This window comes from Mytilus galloprovincialis, chromosome 3 (genome assembly GCF_965363235.1).
Source record: "Mytilus galloprovincialis chromosome 3, xbMytGall1.hap1.1, whole genome shotgun sequence".
Classification (NCBI taxonomy): Eukaryota; Metazoa; Mollusca; class Bivalvia; order Mytilida; family Mytilidae; genus Mytilus; species Mytilus galloprovincialis.
In genome coordinates this window covers 8,357,552-8,384,078 of record NC_134840.1, presented here as the reverse complement: position 1 = coordinate 8,384,078, position 26,527 = coordinate 8,357,552, and the positions used below count along the sequence as shown (strand labels likewise).

The 26,527-nt window shown below is 31.3% G+C and overlaps 2 protein-coding genes across 5 annotated transcripts in view; both read right to left on the bottom strand.

The window, feature by feature from the left end:
• LOC143067114 (putative cysteine desulfurase) overlaps window positions 1-5,668 on the bottom strand; it is a 32,462-nt gene extending 26,794 nt beyond the window's left edge. Inside the window, exons 1-2 of one of the 2 annotated variants that reach the window (XM_076240161.1) lie at window positions 5,593-5,668; window positions 947-1,043 (exon numbers count right to left, since the gene is read on the bottom strand). In XM_076240161.1, the coding sequence (XP_076096276.1) occupies window positions 947-1,043; window positions 5,593-5,619 (124 nt within the window). In that variant the 5' untranslated portion in view covers window positions 5,620-5,668. Of the gene's footprint in view, window positions 1-946; window positions 1,044-5,310; window positions 5,335-5,592 lie in introns of those variants that run through there. The other variant, XM_076240162.1, reaches the window with a different exon arrangement.
• A 7,056-nt stretch (window positions 5,669-12,724) lies between these two features.
• On the bottom strand, window positions 12,725-26,446 carry LOC143067112 (uncharacterized). Of its 3 annotated transcripts, none has more exons than XR_012975845.1 (5): window positions 26,426-26,446; window positions 19,812-19,874; window positions 16,313-18,241; window positions 15,105-15,157; window positions 12,725-14,505 (listed from the first exon to the last, which is right to left on the bottom strand). XR_012975845.1 is itself a non-coding variant. In XM_076240159.1 (3 exons), exons 2-3 carry the CDS (start codon window positions 15,148-15,150, stop codon window positions 13,502-13,504), a joined length of 1,050 nt encoding a protein of 349 aa, XP_076096274.1. In that variant the 5' UTR covers window positions 15,151-15,157; window positions 15,923-16,052; the 3' UTR covers window positions 12,725-13,501. The 3 variants fall into 3 exon arrangements, 1 of the variants encoding a protein (XP_076096274.1); XR_012975846.1 differs by lacking the exon at window positions 26,426-26,446 and adding an exon at window positions 20,144-20,164; XM_076240159.1 differs by lacking the exons at window positions 16,313-18,241; window positions 19,812-19,874; window positions 26,426-26,446 and adding an exon at window positions 15,923-16,052.
• Window positions 26,447-26,527: the final 81 nt, after the last annotated feature.

Below are 26,527 nucleotides of genomic sequence, written 5' to 3'. Positions count from 1 at the left end.
GAGTGTAACTGTTATGAAATCATTCAAAACATTATGTCCTATTTTAAAAGTATTTTTAAAAAAATGAAGACTATTATATTGGGAAAGTTGTAACATACATATATATTATTATTTAATTAATATGTAAAACAGATCGATAATACCATGAAAGTATTATATAATACTAGTACTCTGACATTGTTTCTTGACCCCTCTTTCGGCTACAATCTTTCGGGTACATTAATGTTAATTTCACCAAACAGCCATATTTAGTGTAAACAATATTTTTATTATGAAAAATACAAGTATAATTATAAACACATTCACATCCATATTTACGTATCTATTTAAACCAACGTGTCCTGCAATGGACCATATTACTGTTATATTAACAACTCGAATCCATATGATATATATACGTAATTATAACAGACTGTACGATTTGCCTCTGGTACAGTTAACGTATACCAAAAAACAGCCAAGCTTCTGTTGACGCCAGACTTCATGCTGAACGAATGAAAACTAATTTTGAAATTGAATGCTCCTTTTTGTAATTTTATTTGGGTGTAAAAGTGTTGAACGGAGAAAATTGTGTATGAAGCCAATAAAGTAGCGTATGACCAGTAAGATTTACAGTGGCTTATTCATTGTCAAAATTTTCGAACTATAAGAAGTATTAGAATATTTATTATTCCAATCAAGGGCCCTTGATGGGAAGCATAACATGTACACGTAAAACAATACATCATGATTTTGAAAGACAGACATGGCAGAAAACTCCGATTTGTTTGGGGTTTTTATTAGATCTGAAATTTATCATAATACAAAATGTATGGCATGGTCAAATTTCCAACCAAAGAAAACCTTTAGTACGTGTAAATGCAACTAACGATAGCATTTAAACTACTGACTGAACAATAACTAATAGAAACTACTTTTATGTATATTGATTAGAATAGTTACATACCTTTCCGAGGTCCATATGGTCCGTGTACTATCAAATCATTTCCTATCACATTTTCCTGAATTGTGCGTAAAATTGGATAGTCTTCATATTTGTGTTCCTAAATACAAATACATCAGCATAACTAAAATTGGTGAGATAAAATAAAATACCTAGAAATAGTATTACCAATGTCAATCTTTCACCGTTAATCAGGAGTGTTTTATTTTTACTTTGTTCGTGGCAGTGAAGAACGCGAAAAATTTGACTGTGCGTAAATTTCCCTGCTTATTTCAAAATTTCTTGCTATTTATTTACTGTTAATAATTATTTATCGAGTTCAATTTACAAAAAATAGATATATGAAGCAATTTGTGACATGATAAAAAAATGTTGATTAGCGACAATCTAGTACATGTAAATAAATCATTGTCAATATCCGAACATTTTGCATAAGTGTAAAAAATAAAAATCATATTTACTCGGATACTTTCACAAATACATGCTAAAAATATTGTGTTATACCATCACAAAAAGGATAGAACTTTCAATTATTTACGTTTCTTCCAGGTTTATCTCATATTTGTTTGTTTGTTTGTAATGAGTATCTGTCATTCAATCAAGTTTATGTTTTTAGCATCTCTGTATCAATACAAAACTGTGATTGTTTTCGATTGTATTTTCTATTAAAGCGAAAATTATACACAGTGATTTAACTTGGGCTGCTCATTTTGTTAGACTGATTAAAATTCAGATCTATCGGAACTCGCGTGCTTTCATATGAACATAACGTAATCACAGATTCGTATTGTAATGAGATTGTCCATTCTGTCATCAAATCACGGAAATAGATAATATATGGAATGCGTTCCAGAAACTACCACAAAGAGTCAATAGAAGCATTGTTCCTATACTGCAAGGTAAATGACGAAGACAAGCAAAAAAACAGCGGCGTTACTATGCTGGTGTATATCGAAGACAAGTACGCTCTGTTCTTATACCAATAAATTTGATTTGATTTGATTTGATTTGATTTATACTGGTTTACGAAGAAGACAATCTATTTCATTGGTGTTCCTAAAATAATGTACGATGAAAACAAACAATTAAAGCGATTTTACTATGGTAGTGCACATCGAAGACATGCAATTAAAGTGGTATTCATATACTGGTGTACTATGACGACTACATGTAGCAATACAAGTGATTTTCATATGCTTGTGTACAATGAAGAAAAGCAATATTCTACAAACCTTTATTGTTCGTCCATAATAACACAAAAACATTGATATGTTACTAAAGCAAGGGGTCCGGATTTATGAAAGACACATGATTAGTTTAATTAGTTTAGTTTAATCAATATTTTATTCAAATAAATTGAATTGGATTGGACAACAGGCATAGCCTATGTAAGCCCTCTCCACAAAAAAATGTACAATATATTTCATTCAAACAAAGCAACACATACAAAAAAATAATGACAAAACAGAATTATTTTTTCAAAAATACATCTTAGCTGACTGGAATGATGTTTCAAATAGTTAACTCTCAAAAATAAGAAAAAATAAATTATGAAAAAAGTTTTTTTTTTCTAGGTGATAAGCTCCAGCATTGATTTAGAGGTCTCACATTAAATTAAATGGTCTCCAGTCAGCTATTTAAAATAATAAATTTAATAACTCATTTTTAAAATAACATGTTTGATATCATGTACTTATTTTTACTAAATTATTGCACCTGAAGAAAAACGACAGCGAGTAGTAATCATATTGATATTAGACGTTACGCGCGATGTTCGTACCTCATTGGAATTTCGGTGTAGTTGGCAAGATGCAAGTCCAAAATATATAATTGTGTGATATCATATTCATTGCTATTGTACGTATCTTAAAAAATAACGATTTTTAAAATAAAAACGAAAAAAATAATTGTTGAAACTATGTTTTATGCTGCATACGACAAGCTTCATTTTTAAAAAACGGCGATTTTTAGGTTGTCCCGCGTAACATATTTCATTTATTGTAACCACTAAACTATGATTTTTGTCAAAACTATTTAATATTTTGAAAAACGGTTTTTTCCATTATTAAACAGAATGGTACCTTCAGTCTTTTATGCATTTTTTTATGACGTTATGATGACGTCATTGAAAAAAAACGCGTTCCATACTACAAGGGCAAATCTGTCCCGCGGGAAAAAAAATTGGGATTACAGATTTAAGAATCAAAAAACATTTATCTAAAATGAAAAAAGTTTAGTATTTGTATTTACTACATCAATGTTATTTTGCTTAATTTTATGAATTTAAAGACAAATATCCTGAAAAATGATATATGGTAATTTATGAGCGATTTTTCAAAGGCTTACAAGTTTGTCGCACCGCCATTTTTGACGTAAAAACGAACTCAACTCAAATTTACGTCAATTGTTTGCTTATCACTGCTCTTATAATGGTAGAATTTTATGATTTTTTAAAATGTTATTTTTCTTAAATTTTCAAAAAACTAAAATATATCAATTTTCGATAAGTAGTTAAAAAGCACCGTCGATTTTGCGGAGTCTTACAAGAATGTCGCACTTGCTTAAAAACAACGTTTCAGTCGAATTTTCGGTTTGAACGTTACGAAATATTAGCGACGTTGTGTTACGCTTACATGTACGAACATCGCGCGTAACGTCATACATTCAAGTATCATAATGATATAAAAAGAATTTAGAATGTTAATAATAAGAAGAGAGAGAGACAAAAATAGATTTAAGAAATTAAAGATATACAAATTGAATATATGAATGATATAGAAATAAAGGTGTATTTATTAACTTTTTAGCTTTAATAACATTAATTTCAATGTACAAAATGTACTGTCATTAATTTTCATTATTAACTTTTGTTTCAGTTTTAATTATTTTTCAGCGGGTTCGGTCTAGGAGCTTAAATATAATATAAAATACAGACATACAAAGTAAAAGTTAATTTGGTTTTGGATTATAAAATACATTTCATCATACAAATCTCTCTGGTTTTTTTTTATATATATTCATGAACAGCCTTAACTATCTGCACATTGTCTTCAATACTCAAAGATTGATCACCAAATAGTATCAACTTTAAATCAATATCAACTCCAGACAGTTTATTAAGGAGTGTGATCCTGTTAAAAGTGTATGATGGACAATCAAAAAAATAATGTTGATTGTCTTCACATTTATATAAACATTTAGGAGCGGTACATTTAGGACAGAAAGGTTCTTCTGTCAAAAAATCATGAAACAAGTGATAATTTAAATTGCTTGCATCGTTTCGTAATTGACAATGAATAATATTAAATTTTCTTATACCTGAACAAAAGTATTTAGGAGGAATCCCAGGTTTATATATTTTATCAAGTACAGATTTGAACTGGTTAATCGGCAAAGCATTTTTAGCATTAGTATCTAATTCATTCCAGAGTTTAACAACAGATGGTATGAAACTTCTATAATATGAAACTGTTCTGCACTTTGGGATGGTATAATTCTGAGAGTCTCTCCTAAGATTGTAATCATTCGGTATGAGAAAACAAGGTTCTAATAAATCTATCATATAACTTGGAGAAAATCCATTTTTTATTTTATAAAATGTAGTAAATTTATGCTTCTTCCTTCTGTCTGATAATTTTTCAAGACCTATTTCAGTGTATAATGTTTTAAGAGAAGTTGTACGTCGGAGACCAGTAATAATACGAGCAGCTTCAATTTGAACACTTTCTAATAAGTTAGCTTCTTGTAAAGTACAATTATCCCATATAATGTTTGCACATTCTAAAATAGGGCAAATAAATGCTGTATAAATTGTAATAAGTACATTTCGATCCAAACTATATTTTACTTGTCGTAATAAATGTAATCTAGAACATGCTTTTTTATAAATTGCATTTATATATAATTTCCAATTAGCCTTACTCTCAAAGTTGAGACCTAGGTGACAGTGACTTTTAACTTCTTTTATTTGGTCCCCACCAATGCCAAAGTATAAAGGGGGAGGATTGATATCTTTTCTAGAAAATATAAGGGTAATGATTATGTGACGGTTTAAACTAGATTTTATATCTGAACTTTCCTCTGTTTAATCTCGACCAGAGAAATAATACAGCAAAAACAGTGCAGTGTTCCTAAACAATCCGCTCCAAAACTCTGTAAGTGGACGACCATTTGATTTTCTGGGGGACTAGAAAGATTTTTAAAAATATTGTCTTATAAGGTCTGATGATAACTGAAAAACTAAGCTTGTCCAATACTGAATAGTTTGGATGTCATTGTTAAATACGTTAATATAGTTTTACAAATAGACTTAAGATACGAACAAAACATTTAGAAAACATTGTTTAAATGTATTTTAATCTACTAACCAAGCCCATGTGTCTTGGTAGTCACATTGTAGCATATGCTATTCTTGAGTTCAATAGATCGAACCTGCATTCAACCAAGGCTGTGTTTCAACCAAAGATTTGAAAACAGTCACTTAAAAACCCACTTATAGGTTGCTTTAGTTAAACAAAAAAGCGGTAATATAAATTCATATGCATATTGCATTAACAAGTTCTCGTCCAGATAGGCGTGTAATGTTTGCCACTGTTTATATCCTTCCACGTGTATTTTGTTATTAATAATATAACAACTGTATAACTTACCTTTTCTTTGAGATTTTTGTCCGACATTATCAGAATAACTAAGAATATGTTTTGCGCCACTGTCTATATAAATATTTATTAAAAGAAGGGGTAATCATATTATTTATCAATATGACCAGATGATTATAAATTGTCATATTTTAACGGTTATAGTTAATTAACTCTAAAGAAACAATAACGCTATAAATCAATCGGACATATTATTTAATTGTAATCTTGTAATGTCAGATAGAAACAAAAGATAAACAGAGATAACAAACGCTGATATCTTGTCTAATAATTGTGGTTCTCTATATGGGACCTTTAACTGAGTTCTTTTATACACACACGACGAACGTACGTGCGCAATATGCACACAATAAAAGAATTCAGATTTTTTACTGCTGCATAATTATTTTTGCTGCATTAACAAAGATTTTTTTACACTTTGGACCGGTTTGTCAAGTTGCAAAAACGTAATGTGTGCATTCAGCATTTTCAAGATGTTCATCCATAAATTAAGTCGCTCAACATTTAAAAGGGACTAAAGTACGTTACGAATTATATGAAGCAGAACAATACAGATTGATTATTTTGACATCCTATGATTTAGAAGAATACAGACGTCGAAAATTCACCATTGGTAAAGCCAAAATAAACGCATCGTAGATAATACGATTTGAAACTTTGTATTTGCGCCAGATGCGCGTTTCGTCTACAAAACTCGTCTACAAAACACTCATCGGTAACGCTTGAATAAAAAAAGTAATAAAGGCCAACTAAAGTGCGAAGTTGAAGAGCACTGACGACCGCAAATTCCAACAAAATTTTGCCAAATACAGCTAAAGGCCAATAATTTAATTTTGGATTATTTTAACCCGTCTTCTGATTGGCTGGCGTTATTTTGTTATTTAAGGAATGACTGTAATATTTTTTCTGTCTATGAAGAAATAACATAAAAAATTTGGTGCACACTGAATAACACGCGTAGCGGGTTATTTAACAGTGTGCACCACATTTTTTATGTTATTTCGAATAGACAGAAAAAATATTACAGTCATTTCTTATAATTTAATTCTAAATTCCATTTTAAACCGTAGAAAACCATGAAAAAACGTTGATGACGTCACGGTCACATGACTAAATTATGTCTATGGGCTCATAACAAAATAACGTCAGCCAATCAGAAGACTTGTTACATCCAAAATTAAATTATTAGCCCATAGACATAATTTAGTCATGTGACCGTGACGTCATCAACGTTTTTTCATGGTTTTCTACGGGTTAAAATGGACTTTAGAATTTATAAGAAATCAATGTAATATTTTTTCTCTGTCTATTCGAAATAACATTAAAAAAAATGTGGTACACACTGTTAAATAACCCGCTACGCGCACTATTCAGTGTGCACCAACTTTTTTTTTATGTTATTTCTTCATAGACAGAAAAAATATTACAGTCATTTCTTAAATAATGACAAGTTGGAGAAAATAATTATAGGCGGAAATGTATAAAAAAAACCTTCAGTTGAGAAAAAAATAACATGGAAAAAGAAAAAAACCGAAGATAAACAACAGACGTCCGAAAAACACTACTTATGAACTTACAAAGTTTGGGGCCATACGCCTACATTAAAACGGGACTCGAGAAGAGCAGACAGTTCTTGCACTGCTCGTGGTTAAAGGCAAATACAGTCTAATTAACATATATAACTCTCGTATGAAGTATAATTGAGCTCTATATTTTAATTAGAAAGAGGCAAATATAAATCTAGTGATGAATCGAAAATGGTGAGGTGACGATCGTAGAAAAGGAGGTTGAGATTGTAAGTACGATAACAAAGAAAGTAAACCTCCATTCAGTGCAATATGTCTACAACCATTCGTAGCACACCAACCGCATAGGCGGAAAATACATAAAAGATTGTATATTTCATTGAATAGTTCATATAAAGATAATTTTTTTATACAATGACATATATCCATGGTCATTTAAATATGTTAAAGAAAGTAAACTACCATCCAGTGCAATATGTCTACAACCATTCGTAGCACACCAACCGTATAGGCGGAAAATACATAAAGATTGTATATTTCATTGAATAGTTCATATAAAGTAATTTTCTTATACAATGACGTCAATATACAGCAAACAAGCAAGCTTTAGTAAGCGAATCTGAACCAACGTCAAGATGATGTATGTGTCGGTATTATGATTTTTGTCTTGGCGTTTTGTGTTTACAATGTAAATGGTATCTGATTTGTTTTTAATCAAAGTATAACTAAACCTTCATCATCATTTTGCAATCAATGACTGGATGTTTGTTTTATCACTTTGTTTAAATTATGCATGATAGTGGTACTAATATGAATATGTCATTAATGGACAAGGTTAACCTTTTTCTCAGGCCGTCTTTAGACATTTAAGTTATTAAAACATGTATTTGTTATTTGAAATTGGGCTTTTGATTAACTGGAAATGCTCTGAGCTCGCTATTTTGAGTCTTTCTTACTTTTGGTTGTTTTTGTGCTTTGAAACCCAAATGAATGTGTCAAGCCCTTGCCAATTTATTTTAACCGTTTGTTCTTATGTTACATCAGAGGAATGGGTGCTCACAAACCTCGTCACATTCTCTATGCGTCAGTCCTAGCCCTAAGAAAAGGGTAGTCCAATAAGTGCCTGTGTTTAGTGTCACGTGACTAGTGAGTTTTTTTTTTAATTCAGCAGTAATTCGATATTGCAGCATACGAAAAGAAACAGAACAAACAAACAGCGATGCAATATTAACACATGATGAAATAAGGCATAAAAATAGTTATTTGAAAAAAAATAAAGAAGACTGATTTTAATCATTCTAATTTGTAATACATGATTATACATTTTCAAGTGCCATTGAAAACATTTACGATGTTTGAAGAGAGTAAAGAAATCAAAAGACAAAATCAAATTATATTAACCATAGGGGAACAAACAAGGAAAACGGACAAGGATTTCATAAACTGATTCATATCTTTATGAAAAGTGCAATATTTGCTAGACTGATTTACAAATGAGTTAATCAGTTTTTGTTATCTGATTTCCGTCAAGATTTTATCAGAGAGCTTCCTTATACAGGACACAATTCATACACTTAGATCAGATATTACGCTAGGGTTGAACGTACGTCGCATTAGATTACATGGTATATACTTGTTAGTGTCTTCCAAAGCCCACTTTATGTGTGAGTATGCACATGTCTGATGTTAGATGATAGAAAACATGCTTTATACGTGTTATTGTCTTCCAATTCTTTGTAGCGGCACGTTATTCGTTTGATATTATTAATTGTGAGATTTCTAAGGATAAGTTTTATGGAATTCTATTCGTAAATTTTCTTTTTGATAAAGCGCTTTTACAGAAAATAATCTAGCAGCAGAATGGTACAAATAATCCACGCCTGTTATGTTGACACATTAAAACAAAACAAAATCTGATTTCTCAAGGGTTAGCTAGACATTTTGTAAAGTACCTTATTATTATTCTTTAAAGTTAAGTGAACATGTTGTCTCATTGGCACTCATACCACATCTTATTATATCTATGTAGATTTTTAATGAGATTACTCGCAGTTACTGAAAGCTAGTTCAAACCAACAACTATTAAACAAGAATGTGTCTATAGTACATAGATGCCCCACTCGTGCTATCATTTTCTATGTATAGTGGGCTGTAAAATTGCGGTAAAAACTCTAATTTGGCATTAAAATTAGAAAGATCATATCATAGGGAACATGTATAATAAATTTAAGGTTGATTTGACTTCATTTTCATCAAAACTACCTTGACCAAAAACTTTAACCTGAAATTTACACTATCATTTTCTATGTTCAGTGAACCATGAAATTGGGGTCAAAATTTGGCATTAAAATTAGAAAGATCATATCATAGAGCACATGTGTACTAAGTTTAAAGTTGATTGGACGTCAACTTCATCAAAAATTACCTTGACCAAAAACTTTAACCCGAAGCGGGACAGACGGACGGACGGACGGAAGGACGACAGGAGGGACGGACGGAAGGACGGACGAACGGACGCACAGACCAGAAAACATAATGCCCCTCTACTGTCGTAGGTGGGGCATAAAAATTCATATGCTCCTAGGACTAAATTATCAATCAATAACAATACATATTATCAATACACCAAATATCCAATGCAGGTATCGACAGATGTAGATATTTGAAAGTGCATATGTGTTTGACAATAATATGTAGTTTGCTTTTAATTTACTGATAACAAAATCAATGTGTATACCAATAAAACAATATTCAAAGAGTTGCAGAGTTGAATTGGTAACCTTTTAGAATACGTGTATTTGAAGGATCGATTAACTAAGATCCAAACTTCAAAACAAAATCTTTATATCTATGGAAGAACTTATATAAAGGTATTAAGTAATTAGTGGTAACGAAATCACTGACTTAAGGTGGTATGGGTGTCTTCCTCCATCTTTGATTGTAAAAAACAGAGAACCAAAGGTCCAGATTTTCTATTAAGTTAGCAAAATTTGATGCAGGAATGAAGATTTTAAATGTGAATGTTCATTTAAAAGAACCAATTTATAAGAATATAACTTATAATTATTAGATATCTTTGCAAATGTTGATTATTTTTGGTTGTTTTTAATTTTTTTAAAATTGGAATTTTAAGGGGAAGTTACTCTAAAACAGTGCATTTTCTGAAGGATTCTACATGGAATTTTCCTATTTTGTATTTTAGCTGGAAAAAACGTACGGTGACCCTATCTTTTCTTTTGATATTCTCAAAGCATAAGCTATCTTTTCCTTAAGTATTTAACAATTCTATCATTTTGTTTAGTTTCTAATAACACAATGGTGTTTTTCCCTGTGTAATCCATACAAAATGTGTCATTTTGTCACGTCCTGTAGCTTGAGAAAATGCGCGGTGACCTATCATTTTTATTATATTTTTCAACATATATCAATAGATACTACGTTTTGGCAAAGTATGAACAAATTCTATCATTTTTATTTTAGACTCCCATACCACCTTAATACGTTTAATTTACCAGTAATGCATAGATTACGTTCTAAAAATATTAAATGTCACAACAGACACGGGCATAGCGAACAAGGTGTGAAATATAAATACCGTCAGATAGTGCCAAAGGAATATCGCCATCCGAAAAAGGAAAATTAACAATAGGGAACAAAAAACCGTGTAAAACTGGAATATCTAAATCTAGGAAAGATACTTGAACTAATTAAATAATAATAATAATAATAATAATAATAATAATAATAATAATAATAATAATAATAATAATAATAATAATAATAATAATAATAACAATACATATTATCAATACTTTATTTTTTTCTTTCAATTTTATATTTTTTTTTACCATTTCAAAATATAAATCATAAATAACCATACAAAGAATTTTATATTGACATATATACTTTAGACTCATTCAGATATCATTTGTTATTTCATCAGGAATTAATTATGATTTAATAACTATACATGCTATTGAATAGTCGTTTATATCATACGGTTTTTAATAAAGGTCAGATATTTTAAATATCGTATTGCACAGTACCATAAGAAATGCGTGACAATCAACAAGAATCTTGTCTAATTATCGGGATATTTGGTAATAAATTGTCCATTTATTGACAAGAGATTTAACTTTTTGATTATTGTTGCAAATGTGTGTCATACGTTAATAAAACATGCGCATGGGTTGTATGTAGTCACGTCCAACATGAAAACAGCAATGGCAATATATAGTCTTATTATCCAATCATATAGGCCAAACTTTGAGATAAGTAACAGCCATAGCTAAAGCATTTTAAGCTTTTGTTCATATTCTTCACCGAACATAGAATACAAGATGTAAACTCCATTGTATTAACCAAGTGGAATACTTAATAAGTTCTTGTTGCATCATAATACTTTCTCATACTTTGTAGTTTGATATTTAAAACGACTTTAAAAATTCGCTTTTACAAATTTAATATGTGATGGATCTAAAAAAAAAAAGTAATAACGAAGTCGATAAAATAATAAGTCAGATATTATTACAATATCTAATATTTTCATTTTCAATATCAAATTGCTGAAAAACATTTGTAATGACAAATTTTAAAACTGAAAATCGTTGTCAATATCAAATCAAGTGCCATATATGAAACAAAAAATATAATTCGGTATAGATATTGATTTTGTTATCAATAAATTAAAAGCTAACTAAATATTACTAGTATGTTATATGCATATACATATTCATGGATCTACAATCTGTCGATACCTGTAACGTCATGTTTTTCTCTGACTGTTTATGACGTCTTTACACTATTGGATGTTGGATGTGTACGGATTGATAGTTTAGTCTTAGTTGCATGATTTTTTTATTAGTTGTTAGTGGCTTTGAACTAGCTGTACTCTCAGATCTGTTTATTGTGTCTTTTGGTGTCGGGATGTATAAGTACCGGGCCACGTGCACTTGTATTTTTGTCCATCTGATGAGTTAAGCCTTTTTCAACTGATTTTTATAGTTCGTTCTTATGTTGTACTGTTATACTACTGTCCCAGGTTAGGGGGTTGGGATCCCGCTAACATGTTTAACCCGCCACATTATTTATGTATGTGCTTGGTGCCTGTCCCAAGTCAGGAGCCTGTTATTCAGTCGTTGTCGTTTGTTTATGTGTTACATATTTGTTTTTCGTTCATTTTTTTTTTTACATAAATAAGGCCGTTAGTTTTCTCGTTTGAATTGTTTTACATTGTCTTATCGGGGCCTTTTATAGCTGATTATGCGGTATGGGCTTTGCTCATTGTTGAAGGCCGTACGGTGACCTATAGTTGTTAATGTCTGTGTCATTTTAGTCTTTTGTGGATAGTTGTCTCATTGGCAATCATACCACATCTTCTTTTTTATATTACTTATATGATTATTTGACTGATTTTTTAAATATATATATATATATTTCACTGATGTAATTGAATATTTGAAATATTTACATTCTCTAAGTTGTTTTGCGTACGAATAAAAGATTATTATTATTTAAAATGTACAACTAGTTCTCTAAATTGATATATCAAATAGTCTTAGTTTGTGATTAGAAAAGAAGAAAAAAAAAAACTTCCATAAAATACCAAATATTTTATTTACAGGACGAGAACAAATTATCAATGAATCCATTTGTTGGTTCTGTTAAATAGATTTTCAGTATAAAAGGGATATTCAAACTCATTAATCGACAACAAACAGATAATGTCATGGCAAACACAAAAAAAACTCAACAAACTACAAAAATAAAACATCACTTGTATACTAAAGGCTGGGCAACATAGCGTAAGTTAACCGGTAAATTTGGACTGCTACAGCATAGTTTATAAATCTTAAAACAAATTCTCTGAATTAAATCAAAAGTTATAACATTGACGTATCAGTGTAACTCACAAATTGTAGACAATTCGAAATCAAAGTTTTATTAAATTTGTCAAAATGAATTGCAATTTGTCATTATAACATTCTGTAATAATCGTTTTTACACATTTAACAATAATATTGCAATCTCGTTGTTTACAGCAATTGAACACATATTCGAGGAATGCTGCGATTCCAAAATACATATTGTTGGGAATTCGTTATAACAGGGTGTTTTTTTTACATAACAAATGATTTTTTGTTATAGATTGAATTCGATTTGTCAGATCTCGAGGCGGAATTCATTGTAGTAACAAATTCAAATAATCCACAAATCTCTCCGATGACGATTAAAATCCGAATTCAAATTTTACTTTTGATATAGGTTTCATCTGGATGTTTGCTGTCTTTCTTAAGTTCATCAACACTGCGCAAAAGTGTCTTGACCTGATCTTTTCCGCCATATTCATAATGGTCTGTAAATTTTCCCCCATTTTATCCTAATAGAAAGGCGCCTAATGCACCTAACAGTAAACCTTTTACGGCGCCTTTCTTTTTCTCTTTTTGTTGTTTCTTCTTACCCTCGTACTTAGAGTTTAAATTACGTTTCTTCTTTCGAATTAATTTTCGTAATCTTCGATTTTCCCTTTTAATGTCTTGTAATGGGTTTCTCCCAGCTCCTACCATTGGTAATGTATTATGTTTTATATGCATATCCTGTAATCTTTCGTTTAGCCTGGTGTTTATTTGGAGTTCTCTTCCAATAGGGTAAAATCCACTGTTAGGTGTATGCAACGAACCAACTGGTAAGGCACCCGGAAAGTTATTTCTCATTGGTCCAGGTATGAAAGGACTTCCGTTGTCCATAAACGGTAAATCATCACGTCCACCGTCTAGTCTAGGTGGTGAGAAATTTCTATCGAACGATAAAACGCCAGAACCTGGACCTAAACGTGACTGACTAACACCAAAGCGTGAACTAAATGGTGATTCTGGTCCACCAGGTATTGTATCTGGACTGAAAGGTGTTTGTGGTCCACCTTGTACAAAACCTGAACTAAAAGGTGTCTCAGACCTTCCGTTTACTCCAGTGAATGGAAATATGCCTTGTTGTAGCCCAAATCCAGGTTGAGCGTTATTGAAATTGTTTGTTTGTGGTAAGTTATTTGGTAAAGCTGTATTGGGTATACCTGTGATAGTACCGTCAGCAGATCCAATAGGATTTGTGGGCAATAGCTGATCTGGAGTAAAGGAACCAAATCGTTGGCTGAATCCGTCCGGAGAATTAAAGTTCTGTAGCTGTGACGTTGATCCCATGGTTTGAAGTACTTGTTGCGCCACTTGATTAAAAAGTTGTTGTCCTTGCTGTTCGTTTAACCCTAGAGGTTGAGCATTGATGATGTTCGCTACACGTTGCCCTTGTATATTTTGGTTGCTTTGGCCTGCACCCCATCTCCCAAAAGGATTTGTCAACCCAGGCCTAAACTGGCAATTAATTTCTGTAATTAGAAAATAAAATATAAACTTTTTTGGAAAAAATAAACCTTCAATGTGGTGAGGAGGGTTAAACCAGTTGTTTGTTTAAGTTATCATGTCGTTAAACTAAAACACAATGAAACCTGCACAGCGCAGCTACCAAAAGAATGCTTATGTGTGGAACAAGGAAATAAAATACGCAAATGATTTGGAAGGCAGGATCACACTGCATTTTTGTTATCTAATATTAAGTACGGGAAAGTAGCATGTACGGCGGTTTTTGTTTTTTAATTTGATACTGGCGGAAATATACAATTGGGGTCAATTGTTAAAGTAAATATGTTTTCATCTGTATGAGATACTACAAAATCCACTTATGTGACAATTCTATCATTCTTTTTGCCAACAAGATCGTCACATGTCAGGCTAAGGAACCTGTATATATGTTGCTATATGCGGTATGGGTTTTGCTCAATATAGGAAGCCATACGGTGATCTTTAGTTGCCGAACTTAATTTGATCTATGATGATGAGATGTCTCATCGATAATCATACTTCATTTATATTATATCGGTTGGTAAAACTTACTTCGAAAGTTATGATAACATCTAATAGTACTTACCAGAAACTAACAGGAATAAAAGTAGCAATCCCTTGGGTACTAACATAGTCCGGCTGCAAAGTTAATAACATTATTATTATCATCGCAGTCAAAAGAATCTATTATTATTGTTACAGACATTTCCTTCGTATTCAATATGATTTTAAAGAAGATAACTGATTAAATGCCAATGTAGTAACGGTATTTTCATATTTTGCGACAGATGTAGTATGCATGCTGACCGTGTTATTATTAGTTGCACGAAGCTCTGAAATATAGACATTCACGAATTTAAAATTGACTGTTTAATTCTGTTCCCAAGTGTCTTTGTTCAAAAATATATGTAGACCGTACGGTTGCTTAAATTCCGTATACATGTATCTACTGCATTTCAACTTTGGTGGGTAGTTGTCGCATTGGCAATCATTACACATTTCCTTATTTTTAAATGTATGTTATTTTCGAAGGATAGACTCATAACATTGACGGTTGTGTACTTCGTATTCATATTCTGATCATATCATTTGATTTCTACTAATACGCATGTATCTCTGTGTCATTTGTTCTCTTGTAGAGAGTTGTCTTGTATGCAATCATATCTTCTAATTTTTATATCAAAACTAATCTGTAATTTTAAATGTATTTTCAAATTCGGTGTTAGTGTATGTATATATCTTTACATGCTACTAGAAATAATGTTGTCTTTGTATGATTTTGTCATGGATTTATTGATGATGATCAATGCCGTTACATAGAACGTATGATAGCGATTTAATATTTTATTTGCTGAAGCAAATGATCACACGGTATTTGGAAATGAATGAGCCATAAGAACTTACTGTATAGTAGAATAGAGTCCTTTTCTATTGTATGTTTGTTATCATCAGTATTTCAATTGTATGTTCGGTATGATCAGTATATAAGCATACCGATGACCATTGTATTTTATCATTTGTCACCTAACCTGTCAAGTCTTAATTGACAAATGTGTCAGACAAGATTAACTGACGTATGTAGTATTGACGTATAATTGTAACGTGCACATTAAATGGATAACTAGCTATATATGTTTACATTAATGCCGCCGGTCATACCGGGAGGAAATATATATATATGGTACTGAAAAGTTTTATTCAACTTGTTTTTTTTTTTGTGTGTTTGTTAACAGGAATAGCAAGGCTATCTCTATATAAAACAGATTTTAGAAGATACTAAGAATATAACATTACCCGGAATATGTAACACGGTTTATATGATACTATACGTGTATACGCTTTTCATATGTCTCCCCTAATCAAAAATGCACATCAGATTCTGTGGTAACTTGTCAACATTATACTTTTTATGTTAAGCACCGTAATATTCCCTGCGGCTTGCCACCAAACAGAATTTAATGATATTTCTAATGAAGTTTTTAGTACCCTGGGGAATTGGATGTATCGTTGTATTCAATTGTATGAACTGAAGTTGCGACAATATTCCAGAAAAGACTGAAAGACAATATGTTTATTTTTCTATATATAATGGCATCAAACATCTCAAAAGGGTCAAATATAAGGCGTATTTATTCTATTTTTACGTTTTTAATTGTGTAAAAAGTTTAATTATAAATTGTCTGTGTGTGTACAGTAGGGACTTTTCCATTAGTCTATTTTGTGCAAGTTCAAACCCGAACTTGTCTATATTCTAAAACTTTGTTAAAAGCCTTTTTCAATGATTTCGTCGTATGGTTTTTTTAAGGGAAGCATTGTCTTTTCGTATTTCTTTCAGTGTTTTATTCTTCTTGATCTTTTGTTGTTGCTTCGCTTTATTAATTTGCCTCTTTAATAATGCATTTGCCTTTCGTATTTCTTTCATAAGTTTTCTCTTTGAACCTTGAATAACTATGGAATCTTTCTCATTTTGAATGTCATAAAGCATTTTATTTAATCGGTCATTCTCAATTAATCCTTTTCCTATTTTATGCTTACGCATTTCCAAAGATTCGCCGTGAACGACTAAAGTGTCGCCGCCATATTGAATATCATTCAATAATTTTGTTAATCGTTCATTCTCTGCTAGACCTTTTCCTATGTTAGAAGAGTACTTATCTACAAAAGTAACAGGACCATTTATATTTGGATTAGGAACATTTAACTGAGTGTGTTGCTTTCTATTGTCTGCTAGTGCTAATCCAATCGGATGACTTTGGTCAATAACAAATGAAGATGGAACATAATTTTGCTGCTGAAGACTTGATTGTTGGATACTAATTGTATTTGTGTTATCTAATATGATCGGGATTTGTTGTTTTTTCTGTCGTTTTGCTTGAGCAATCTGTTTCCTAACCATGGCATTTTCCTGTTTTATCTGCTTCTTGGTCATTGCTTTTGTTTTCCTCCTTTGAGTTTTGGATCTTACGATTTCTTTTTTTAGTGCAATGTTGGATTTTCGTAGTTCTTTAATTGCCTTTCTCTTTGAACCTTGAACAAATAAGGAATCGTTATTAGTGTGGATATCATCAAGACGTTTACTGAGCCTACCATTTTTAGATAAGGCCTTTCCTATTGGGTGATTGTTTATATCTAATACCTCTCCATGGACCATTAATGTATCTCCGCCATTTTGTATATCACTTAGAGCTTTTGCTAGGCGTTCATTCTTTGCAAGTTTTTTTCCTATTTTAGATTTGTGTTTATGAACAAATGAGCCTACTCCGTTAACGTTGTGGATTCCATTATCAAGTCCGTGTAGAGTTGTTCTTAAATGCTGGTTTTCTGCTATAGCTGCGTCAATTTGATTCTTTTTCTGTATCACAGAAACATTTGGTAAAGCAAATCTCTTAACACGTTGTCCGTAACTATTCCATGCACCTAACGTCGAACTATGTGGTTTGGCATGGACATTATTATTTGATGATCCTGCATATACTCCCCCTGGTATCACATTTGGTATTATTTGTTGTGATGTAAATCCTGAAGCAAATCTTGATGTTACTGCAGGCACAGTAGAGTCATAATTGTCGTGAATGTTCACCCTTTCTGCCGTTCGTTCAATATTATAGACGCTAGGAGTTTTCTGAACTTGAGAAGTATGGAGAGGCCGAATAACTTGTTGTCTTGTTATTAATGATGGACGATTTACATTGTTGTAATTATTATTTCCATGTCCATTTACGGCTACAAAATAACAAAAACTAATATAAAACTTTTTAAAAATGAAGTTATTAAAACAAATAGTAGTAAGTAAAGTAACATATATAGAGATGTGATGTGATGTTCAATGGTAGTCATTTGTTGATGTGGTTCATAACTGTCTTTCGTTTCTCATTTTGTGTATAGATTATATCGTTGGTTTTCCCGTTTAAATCGTCTTACACTAGTAATTGTTGGGGCCCTTTATAGCTTGCTGTTCGGTGTGAGCCATGGTTCCGTGTTGAAGACCGTACTTTGACCTATAATGGTTTACTTTTACAAATTGTGACTTGGATGGAGAGTTGTCTCACTGGCACTCATACCACTTCTTCTTATATCTATATGTATTTTGTTTTTGTTACATTTATCAACACAGTTTCATTTTTGTTTCTTTTCCCTCTATCTTGAATTTTATTGAACAATTCTTGTAAGTATGCATTTTTTTTTTTTTCATTAAGAAGAGATGAGCTGTGCGTATTTACTGCTATTATTTAAATATTAATATTGAATGGTGTATCCCTTATCTCGGAAAAGGAGGCAAATATAAAGTTTTGTTACTCTGAGGTTGTATCCGACACAGTCAAGTGACAAGTAGTTCATGATTATTCAACAAGAATGAATTATCATTTGGTACAAATTGCACAAAACATGTCGGTGGAGAAGAGAGGACAATTTTTTAAAGAAACTAGAAAATGAAGATCTGATCTAAAAAGGACGGAAATCTAGCAGCTCAATAGGCCAATTTAAACAAATTCCTCAGATATATGTTGCAATGGTGTTATATAATGAGAAGAGTGCGACACACTCGCCCTATATACACTGGGCATCATATGTTATGTCAAAGATGGTAAGGGAATTTCGCTTTATTCTGAATAAATTTTGATATTTGATCACATATTCCGTTTTAAACGTGAAAGGAAACAGCATTTTAATATAGTTGTTTTTATATTGTACTGGTATAGCTCTTTTAAGGTGACGAATATACACTGTTGTTTTTTGTTTACTTTCGGTTGGATATAAGCATCATGACATGGGTACTTGTTAAAAGTAAAATCCGTTTGAATATATATAAATGTTTAGGAAAATCAAAGTAAAATTAAAACAAAACAAAAAAAAAAAAAAAAAAAAAAACGAAAGAAATAAGCAGTCCATGAACATAGTAAGATAAGATAATTAAATAACATTTTAGTTTTGATATTCCAATTTCACAAATTGATCGATCGTTTTAGTTTTATTAACATGAATGTCCACACTTGACATATTATAATTATTTACCACTTTTATAGCTTTTAAAATGTGCCGTCAATAGTTTTTTTCAAGCCAACAATCTAAGGGACGGTAACTAACTGTTTAATTCTATGATAACTTGCGGGATGGGCCATACTTATGATGATTTTCTAAGAAGAAATTATATACAAGAAAATATTAAATGGTTTTAAAAAAAGGACTTTGTTTGTGTTATTGTAAACAAAATTATGAATTATATTGAGAATATAGAAGAATAGGCTATAACATATAAATCAAAGATTTCTAAAAAAAAGTATATAATACTTACATGAAAATGTCAAATAGAGAATAGCTATAAGTTGAACCGTAATAACCATATCTTTATAATATTCTGGAATATGAAATAATAATAATGGTTAAAATAAAAAAGAAGATGTGGTATGATTGCCAACTCTCCAGAACAGATCAAATGACACAGAAATTAACAACTATAGGTCACCGTACGGCCTTCAACAATGAGCAAAGCACATACCGAGCCCATACCGAATAGTCCGCTATAAAAGGCCAGGAAATGACAACGTAAAACAATTTAAACGAGAAAACTAACGGCTTAATTCATGTACAAAAAATGAACGAAGAACAAATATGTTACTGACTAACACATAAACAAACGACAACCACTGAATAACAGGCAAACAGTTCATTTGTGAACGAGTAGTCCCCCTTTTGAGGTAAGTTTAGAACCACTGATTTGTGAATACAGGTGAAAATTCTATAATATTAAGCTAAAGCCATTTCATATTTTATATATTACACGAACTAAGGTTACTAAGTCTTTCATCATATTATAAAATTCATAACTAAATAGCGGAGTGTTTTATCAAATCTTCATGAAGTAAAGTGGTATTGTATTATAGTGTTACTTTAACTCTCGTTTTAACACCTTACCTTTTAGAATAGTTTCCTTTCACTAAGTGTGTTTTCTAATAAATCAAACATTTTATTTATATGACGATGCTGTCAGATTAACAAATTGACCTCTGTTTTAGGCGACCGGACATGAAGTGACGTATTGATTTTGCAACATAATTTGTTAAGCTTTGACAAGTCTTACAGCATATTATATATTCTTGTCGAAGGGGCACATAATACGACACGACTATGTGATTCACTGAACAGAACGGGAAAATTTCTTGGATACTAATCCAACACAAAATGTTAATCTTCTTCCGTCCCAGAACACCGTGCCCAGAATACTAGTTAACGTTAAAAAAAATAAGCAGACATACTCCACCAGGATGACGGATGCAATTTGATGTTCACCAGAAAAGCAGCGGATTGACATTTATTTTAGTAGTTTCGAAACTGCTTCAGTTTTCCAAAGTATCTATTTTAAGGATTTCTTTTATACTCGCCTTGGAACATTCTTTCTCTAAGCTTCATGATGGAAGCATTTTTTTTAATGTTTGTCTATTATGCTCATTGTTGAAGGCCGTACGGTGACCTATAGTTGTTAATTTATGTGTCATTTTGGTATTTTGTGAAGAGTTGTCTCATTGGCAATCATACCACATCTTGTTTTTATGTAGCAAACTATAACCTTTGAAAATTTTGAGTAAATATACTTTCATTGGGAGGACTCAGGTATAAGAACGGTTTGTAGTAAAGGGAATTGGTTCAGCTGTTCGAAATGTTGTCGAAGTCTGAAATCGGAAATGATAATCGTGTAAACGGGAAGAGTTTTTGCGTGACGATTGGTGTCTAATAAACGCCAACTTGAAATGACCTTTAAATGACCTGTGTGCCATCACGGCATCTGGAGAACAGCAATCAATATATGATATACCAATACAGAAGAATATTCACCTTATAATATATTTTTAATTAATCAAATATTACTAGTACCAGGGAGCAATGTCCTTTGTTAGAACTTGGTATGAAAATTTCTCATGGTAGTTGTCAACCTAAAAGTAATAATAAAATGAATGATCTCATGATTTCCCTATCCTGATGTTAATTTTATTTTTATTTTTTCCAGAAAAAAAATATATATTAACTTTTTAGCAAAGTAAAAAGGTCCCTCCCTTTCAAAACAATAGAAACAAAATTGACTTTTACATTCAGTGCCCCCACCTGACCACTCTGCTGGGGTTAGTGATAAGTTCTTACAGTAACTTTCCAAGGAACGGCTTCACCTTCTCATTGACACCCTTTATGATTCTTTATGGCACAAGAGGGCGTAGAAAAAACCCCGCCAATATGACTTTCTTTGAATTCATATGATCTTTTTATCTATGGGCAGCTTCGTTATTATGCTTAGTAGCTTAAAAGAAGGGCGATAGATAACATAGGCACATTCAAACTCATGAATCGAAGATAAACTGACAACGCCATGGCAAAAATAAAAAAGACAAACAGAAAAATATAATAAAATTGAGAATGGAAATGGGGAATGTGCCAAAGAGACAACAACCCGACCATTGAAAAAAACAACAGCAGAAGGTCACAACAGGTCTTCAATGTAGCGAGAAATTCCCGCACCCGGAGGCGTCCTTCAGCTGGCCCCTAAACAAATATATACTAGTTCAGTGATAATGAACGCCATACTAATTTCCAAATTGTACACAAGAAACTAAAATTAAAATAATACAAGACTAAGTACACAAGACACAACATAGAAAGCTAAAGATTAAGCAACACGAACCCCTCCAAAAACTTGGGGTGGTGTCAGTTGCTCAGGGAGGGTAAGCAGATCTTGCTCCACATGTGGCACCCTTCTGGTTGCTCATGTTATTACAAACTAAGCCAGTAAATACTATAATTTGGTAGTTACGACATAAGTTACATATCCGATTTCATCTGTGAAACGGTTATTCCATAACGATCAACCAACTCGTTAATAGCTTCTTTGTGAGTAGCAACCCTCTATCAAGGAAATCATGATATAGAAAATACAAGCCTGGGAATATCGTATCAATATTGGGAGATATATACTCCGTATGCATACGCTGCTGGAATGTTGCTACATAAACATGGAAAGTTCACTGTTGGGAAATCAAGCTGAAATCATCTATTTTGTCGTATGGTTTTATTTTCAACCGATTTCATTGTCAATTTTAGATGTAAGTCAATACAAATACAGGTATTATCCAGTATGTAAACCACAATCCACCAATGCAAAATTTTATGGTGGTCTTGGTATATTCATAAAGAATGATATTCAAAATGGCATTAAAATTTTACAAAATACAAGCAAAGATTATCAATGGTTAAAATTTAACAAATTTTATTTCAACTTAAAAAAGGATTTATTTCTTTGCTTGGCTTATATTATACCTAGCAACTCATATTATGCCGGTCAATCAAAAGATGACATTTTATATAATAATAATAGTTAATGCTGCTAATAAAGCAACAGTCTTTAAAAAGTCTGTTAAGCGAAAAAAGTATAAAAATAAAAACTTCTTTGATACTGACTTAAAAACAAAACGGGGGATACTCATTTCTAAAGGGAAGCTCCTATCTAAATTTCCCTTTGATCCAATTGTAAGAGGGTCGTACTTCAAATGCTATAGAGAATACAATAAATCTCGCAAACAAAAAAAGAGAGAATTTAAACAAAAAATATTGGACAGTCTTGATGGGTTAAGGGAAGATAATCCAAAAGAATACTGGAATTTAATCAAGTCACTTAAAGATGAAAAAAGGAGGGTCCAGAAAAAACAGTAAATACAAATGTTTGGTATACCTACTTTAAATCACTTCATAAAATACCAGATAAATATAAAGCTAGAATTAATCAAATTGACAAGTTACTTAAAAACATGGAATTAAGCCACTCCTTCAATGAACTGGATTTTAGGATAACCTCTAAGGAGGTGTTGGACACTATTTGTAAGTTAAAATGTGGAAAGGCAGTCGGTTTAGATGGCCTCCCAAATGAAATACTGAAGAGTGGTGCTAGTATTTTGGCTCCATTATTTCAAAAACTTTTTAATCTTGTATTTTCTTCAGGAATATATCCAAAAAAATGGTCATCAGCATATATTTGTCCAATTTTTAAAGCTGAGGATCCATCTAAACCTGAAAACTATAGGGGTATTGCAATTAATATGTGTATAGGAAAACTATTCAATTCAATACTAAATAAAAGGCTTGATAAATATTTAGAAACAAATAATATCATAAATCCATGTCAGATTGGTTTTTCAAGTAAAAGTAGGACATCGGATCACATGTTTGTATTAAAAACTATAATGGATAAGTACACCAGTATGAAAGGTGGGAAACTTTATGCTTGCTTTGTTGATTTCAAAAAAGCGTTTGACAAAGTCATTCATTCTGGTTTAAAATATAAGCTATTAAAATATAATATAGGTGGTAACTTTTATGCAATCCTGAGAGACATGTACAATAAAAGTGAATTATGTGTTAAAATAGGTGATGTGCTTACTCCTAATTTTTATTCTCAAATTGGAGTAAAGCAAGGGGATGTTTTAAGTCCAAACCTTTTCAAGATTTTTATAAATGATTTACCGGATGTATTTAAGGAAAGCCCAGATGCTGTTGATATAAACGGTCGCCGAATTGACTGCCTCATGTATGCAGATGATATTGTTATTTTTTCTAGTTCCAAGGCAGGTCTTCAAAAACGACTTGATGATTTATCAAAATTTTGTACTAAATGGTGTTTAGAGGTCAATCTATCTAAAACCAAAGTTATTATATTTAACAAACCTGGTAAAATTTTAAAAGAATGTTTTTATTTCGAAAAAGATACAATAGAATGTGTTAACAATTATAAGTATTTAGGTTTAAAATTTATATCTAGTGGACTTTTTAAACAGGGAAAGGAAGAATTATACAAAAAATCACTAAAAGCTGTATTCAAATTGCAAAGATCTTTATCATCTTCCAATCCAAGTATTTCTACTCTATTACATATATATGACCATACAATAAAACCCATTTTAATGTATGGCAGTGAAATTACAGGTATGTTTAAAACTAGCTCTGCAGCATGCCAGAAAGAAAGTGAATATTTATTACAGCACATTTATATGAATGATTTTTTAGATAAATCCAATTTAAGATATATAAAGTATATATTAGGTGTAAACAAAAAGTCTTCTAACCTAGCTGTGCTAGGAGAGCTTGGTAAATTCCCTTTATATTTTTCAATTGTATTATCAATGCTAAAATATTGGTTTAAAATAAAGAATATGAAAGATGGTTTACTGTATGATACCTATATGTGTAACAAAAACATGTTTAATAATAATATTGAATGCTGGTATTCATCCATACATTTCATTTTTAAAAAGATGAATATTCATAATTTGAAAGTGAAGCTCAACTTTTTTATCAAGTCAGTTAAGCAAAAACTTTGTAATAGTTTTATAAAATTTTGGAACACAAAAAGAACAGATACACAGAGTAGTAAATTAGATACTTATTTCAAACTTAAAACTTGTTTTTCGAAAGAAATGTATCTATCTTTAAACAATTTTCAATTGAGAAGTGCCATATGTAAAATTAGAATCAGTGCACATGATCTCAAAATAGAAAGAGACAGGTATAAAACATTATATATAGAAAGAAATCAAAGGCTTTGTAAGAAATGTACCTAAATCTGGTTGAAGATGAACAACATTTTATAACTAGTTGTCCAGCATACAAAAATGATAGGGAGATATTTTTCGAGGAGATAAACTGTATTTGTCCTAATTTTATACATCTTTCAAATGAGGCAAAATTTGTTTGGTTATTTACTAATGAAAATTTGTCTATACTTAAATATTTAGGGAGCTATATTATTACATGTCTAGAAGTTAGACGAAATGTTAATTAATGTATGTAATAACAATGATAATTGTAATGATTTAATGGCTCTCATCCTGCCTGGAACTACATGTAAATGTATTTGATTTTTATAGAATGAAGATAATAACACCTATCTGAACTTTCTTAATGTTTCCTTTTATTATATAAAAATGTTTTTCTGTTACAAATCATGATGTATTGTTCTATGTGTACATGTTATGCTGCCCATCAAGGGCCCTTGATTGGAATAATAAAATATTCTTATTCTTATTCTTATTCTTATGTGGCAGACTTAACTGTATATGTTGTATCCTTAAAAAAATATCTCTGGATAGATGCGTTTAACCGTCACTAAATTTACTCGGAATTATTTAGTGAGAGAACATCATGATCTGTATAGCGGAAAGTGAAGTTAAAGGATATTTCTAACTTACGGTTTGTTTTTCCTTAGAAGTTCTTGCATAAAGTCAGCCTCATAAGAATTAAACGATCAAGTTTTCAACGGTTTAATACCTAGCTTAACATGCTTATAAAATCTGCTTATTTTTACCATTCTGGCTAGTATAGAAAGTCCCTGGTATAGAACCTTTTTAAGACGGTCGCTGATGACATAAATGTTTGATGATCTTTGATCTATCAAGTTACGCATTTTTTAATTCTTGCCTTGTATATCTGTTAAAATTTCGTGTATTTATTTTGTAAACTATATCGAGTCATAATGAAGCTTGCTTATCGTTGGGAATTTAATAAATTACTCTCAACACTGCAGCTGGGAAATGAATAAACATCTTAAGAGTCATTCTCTAGGCATCAAAATATTATGCTGGAAATGGATTTCACCCCACATTATTTAGTATTGGTTTTAATGATTATTGTATTCAACATTTTTTTTATACGAGCATCGCTGGTGAGTCTTTTCAAGCGTAGTTGAAACGCGTGCGATTCACTGGCCAGGAACATATATATGGATATCCTTTAGATATACTGTTCCCAGAGCGGGCTCGACTTTGAGTTGAGCAAATACGAAATTTCAATCTTTGTATCTATGATTTCATTGTTAAAAGATTTTACTATTTTTATGAATACTTTAACATTATATACTATATTTGAACAGAAAACCTGAGACTACACAAGTCTGAGACACACTTAAAGTAGATCATAGTAGTGAGTCTCAGTACAGAATCTATTTTATCTTATTATACGGATTTTGCTTCTTTTCTC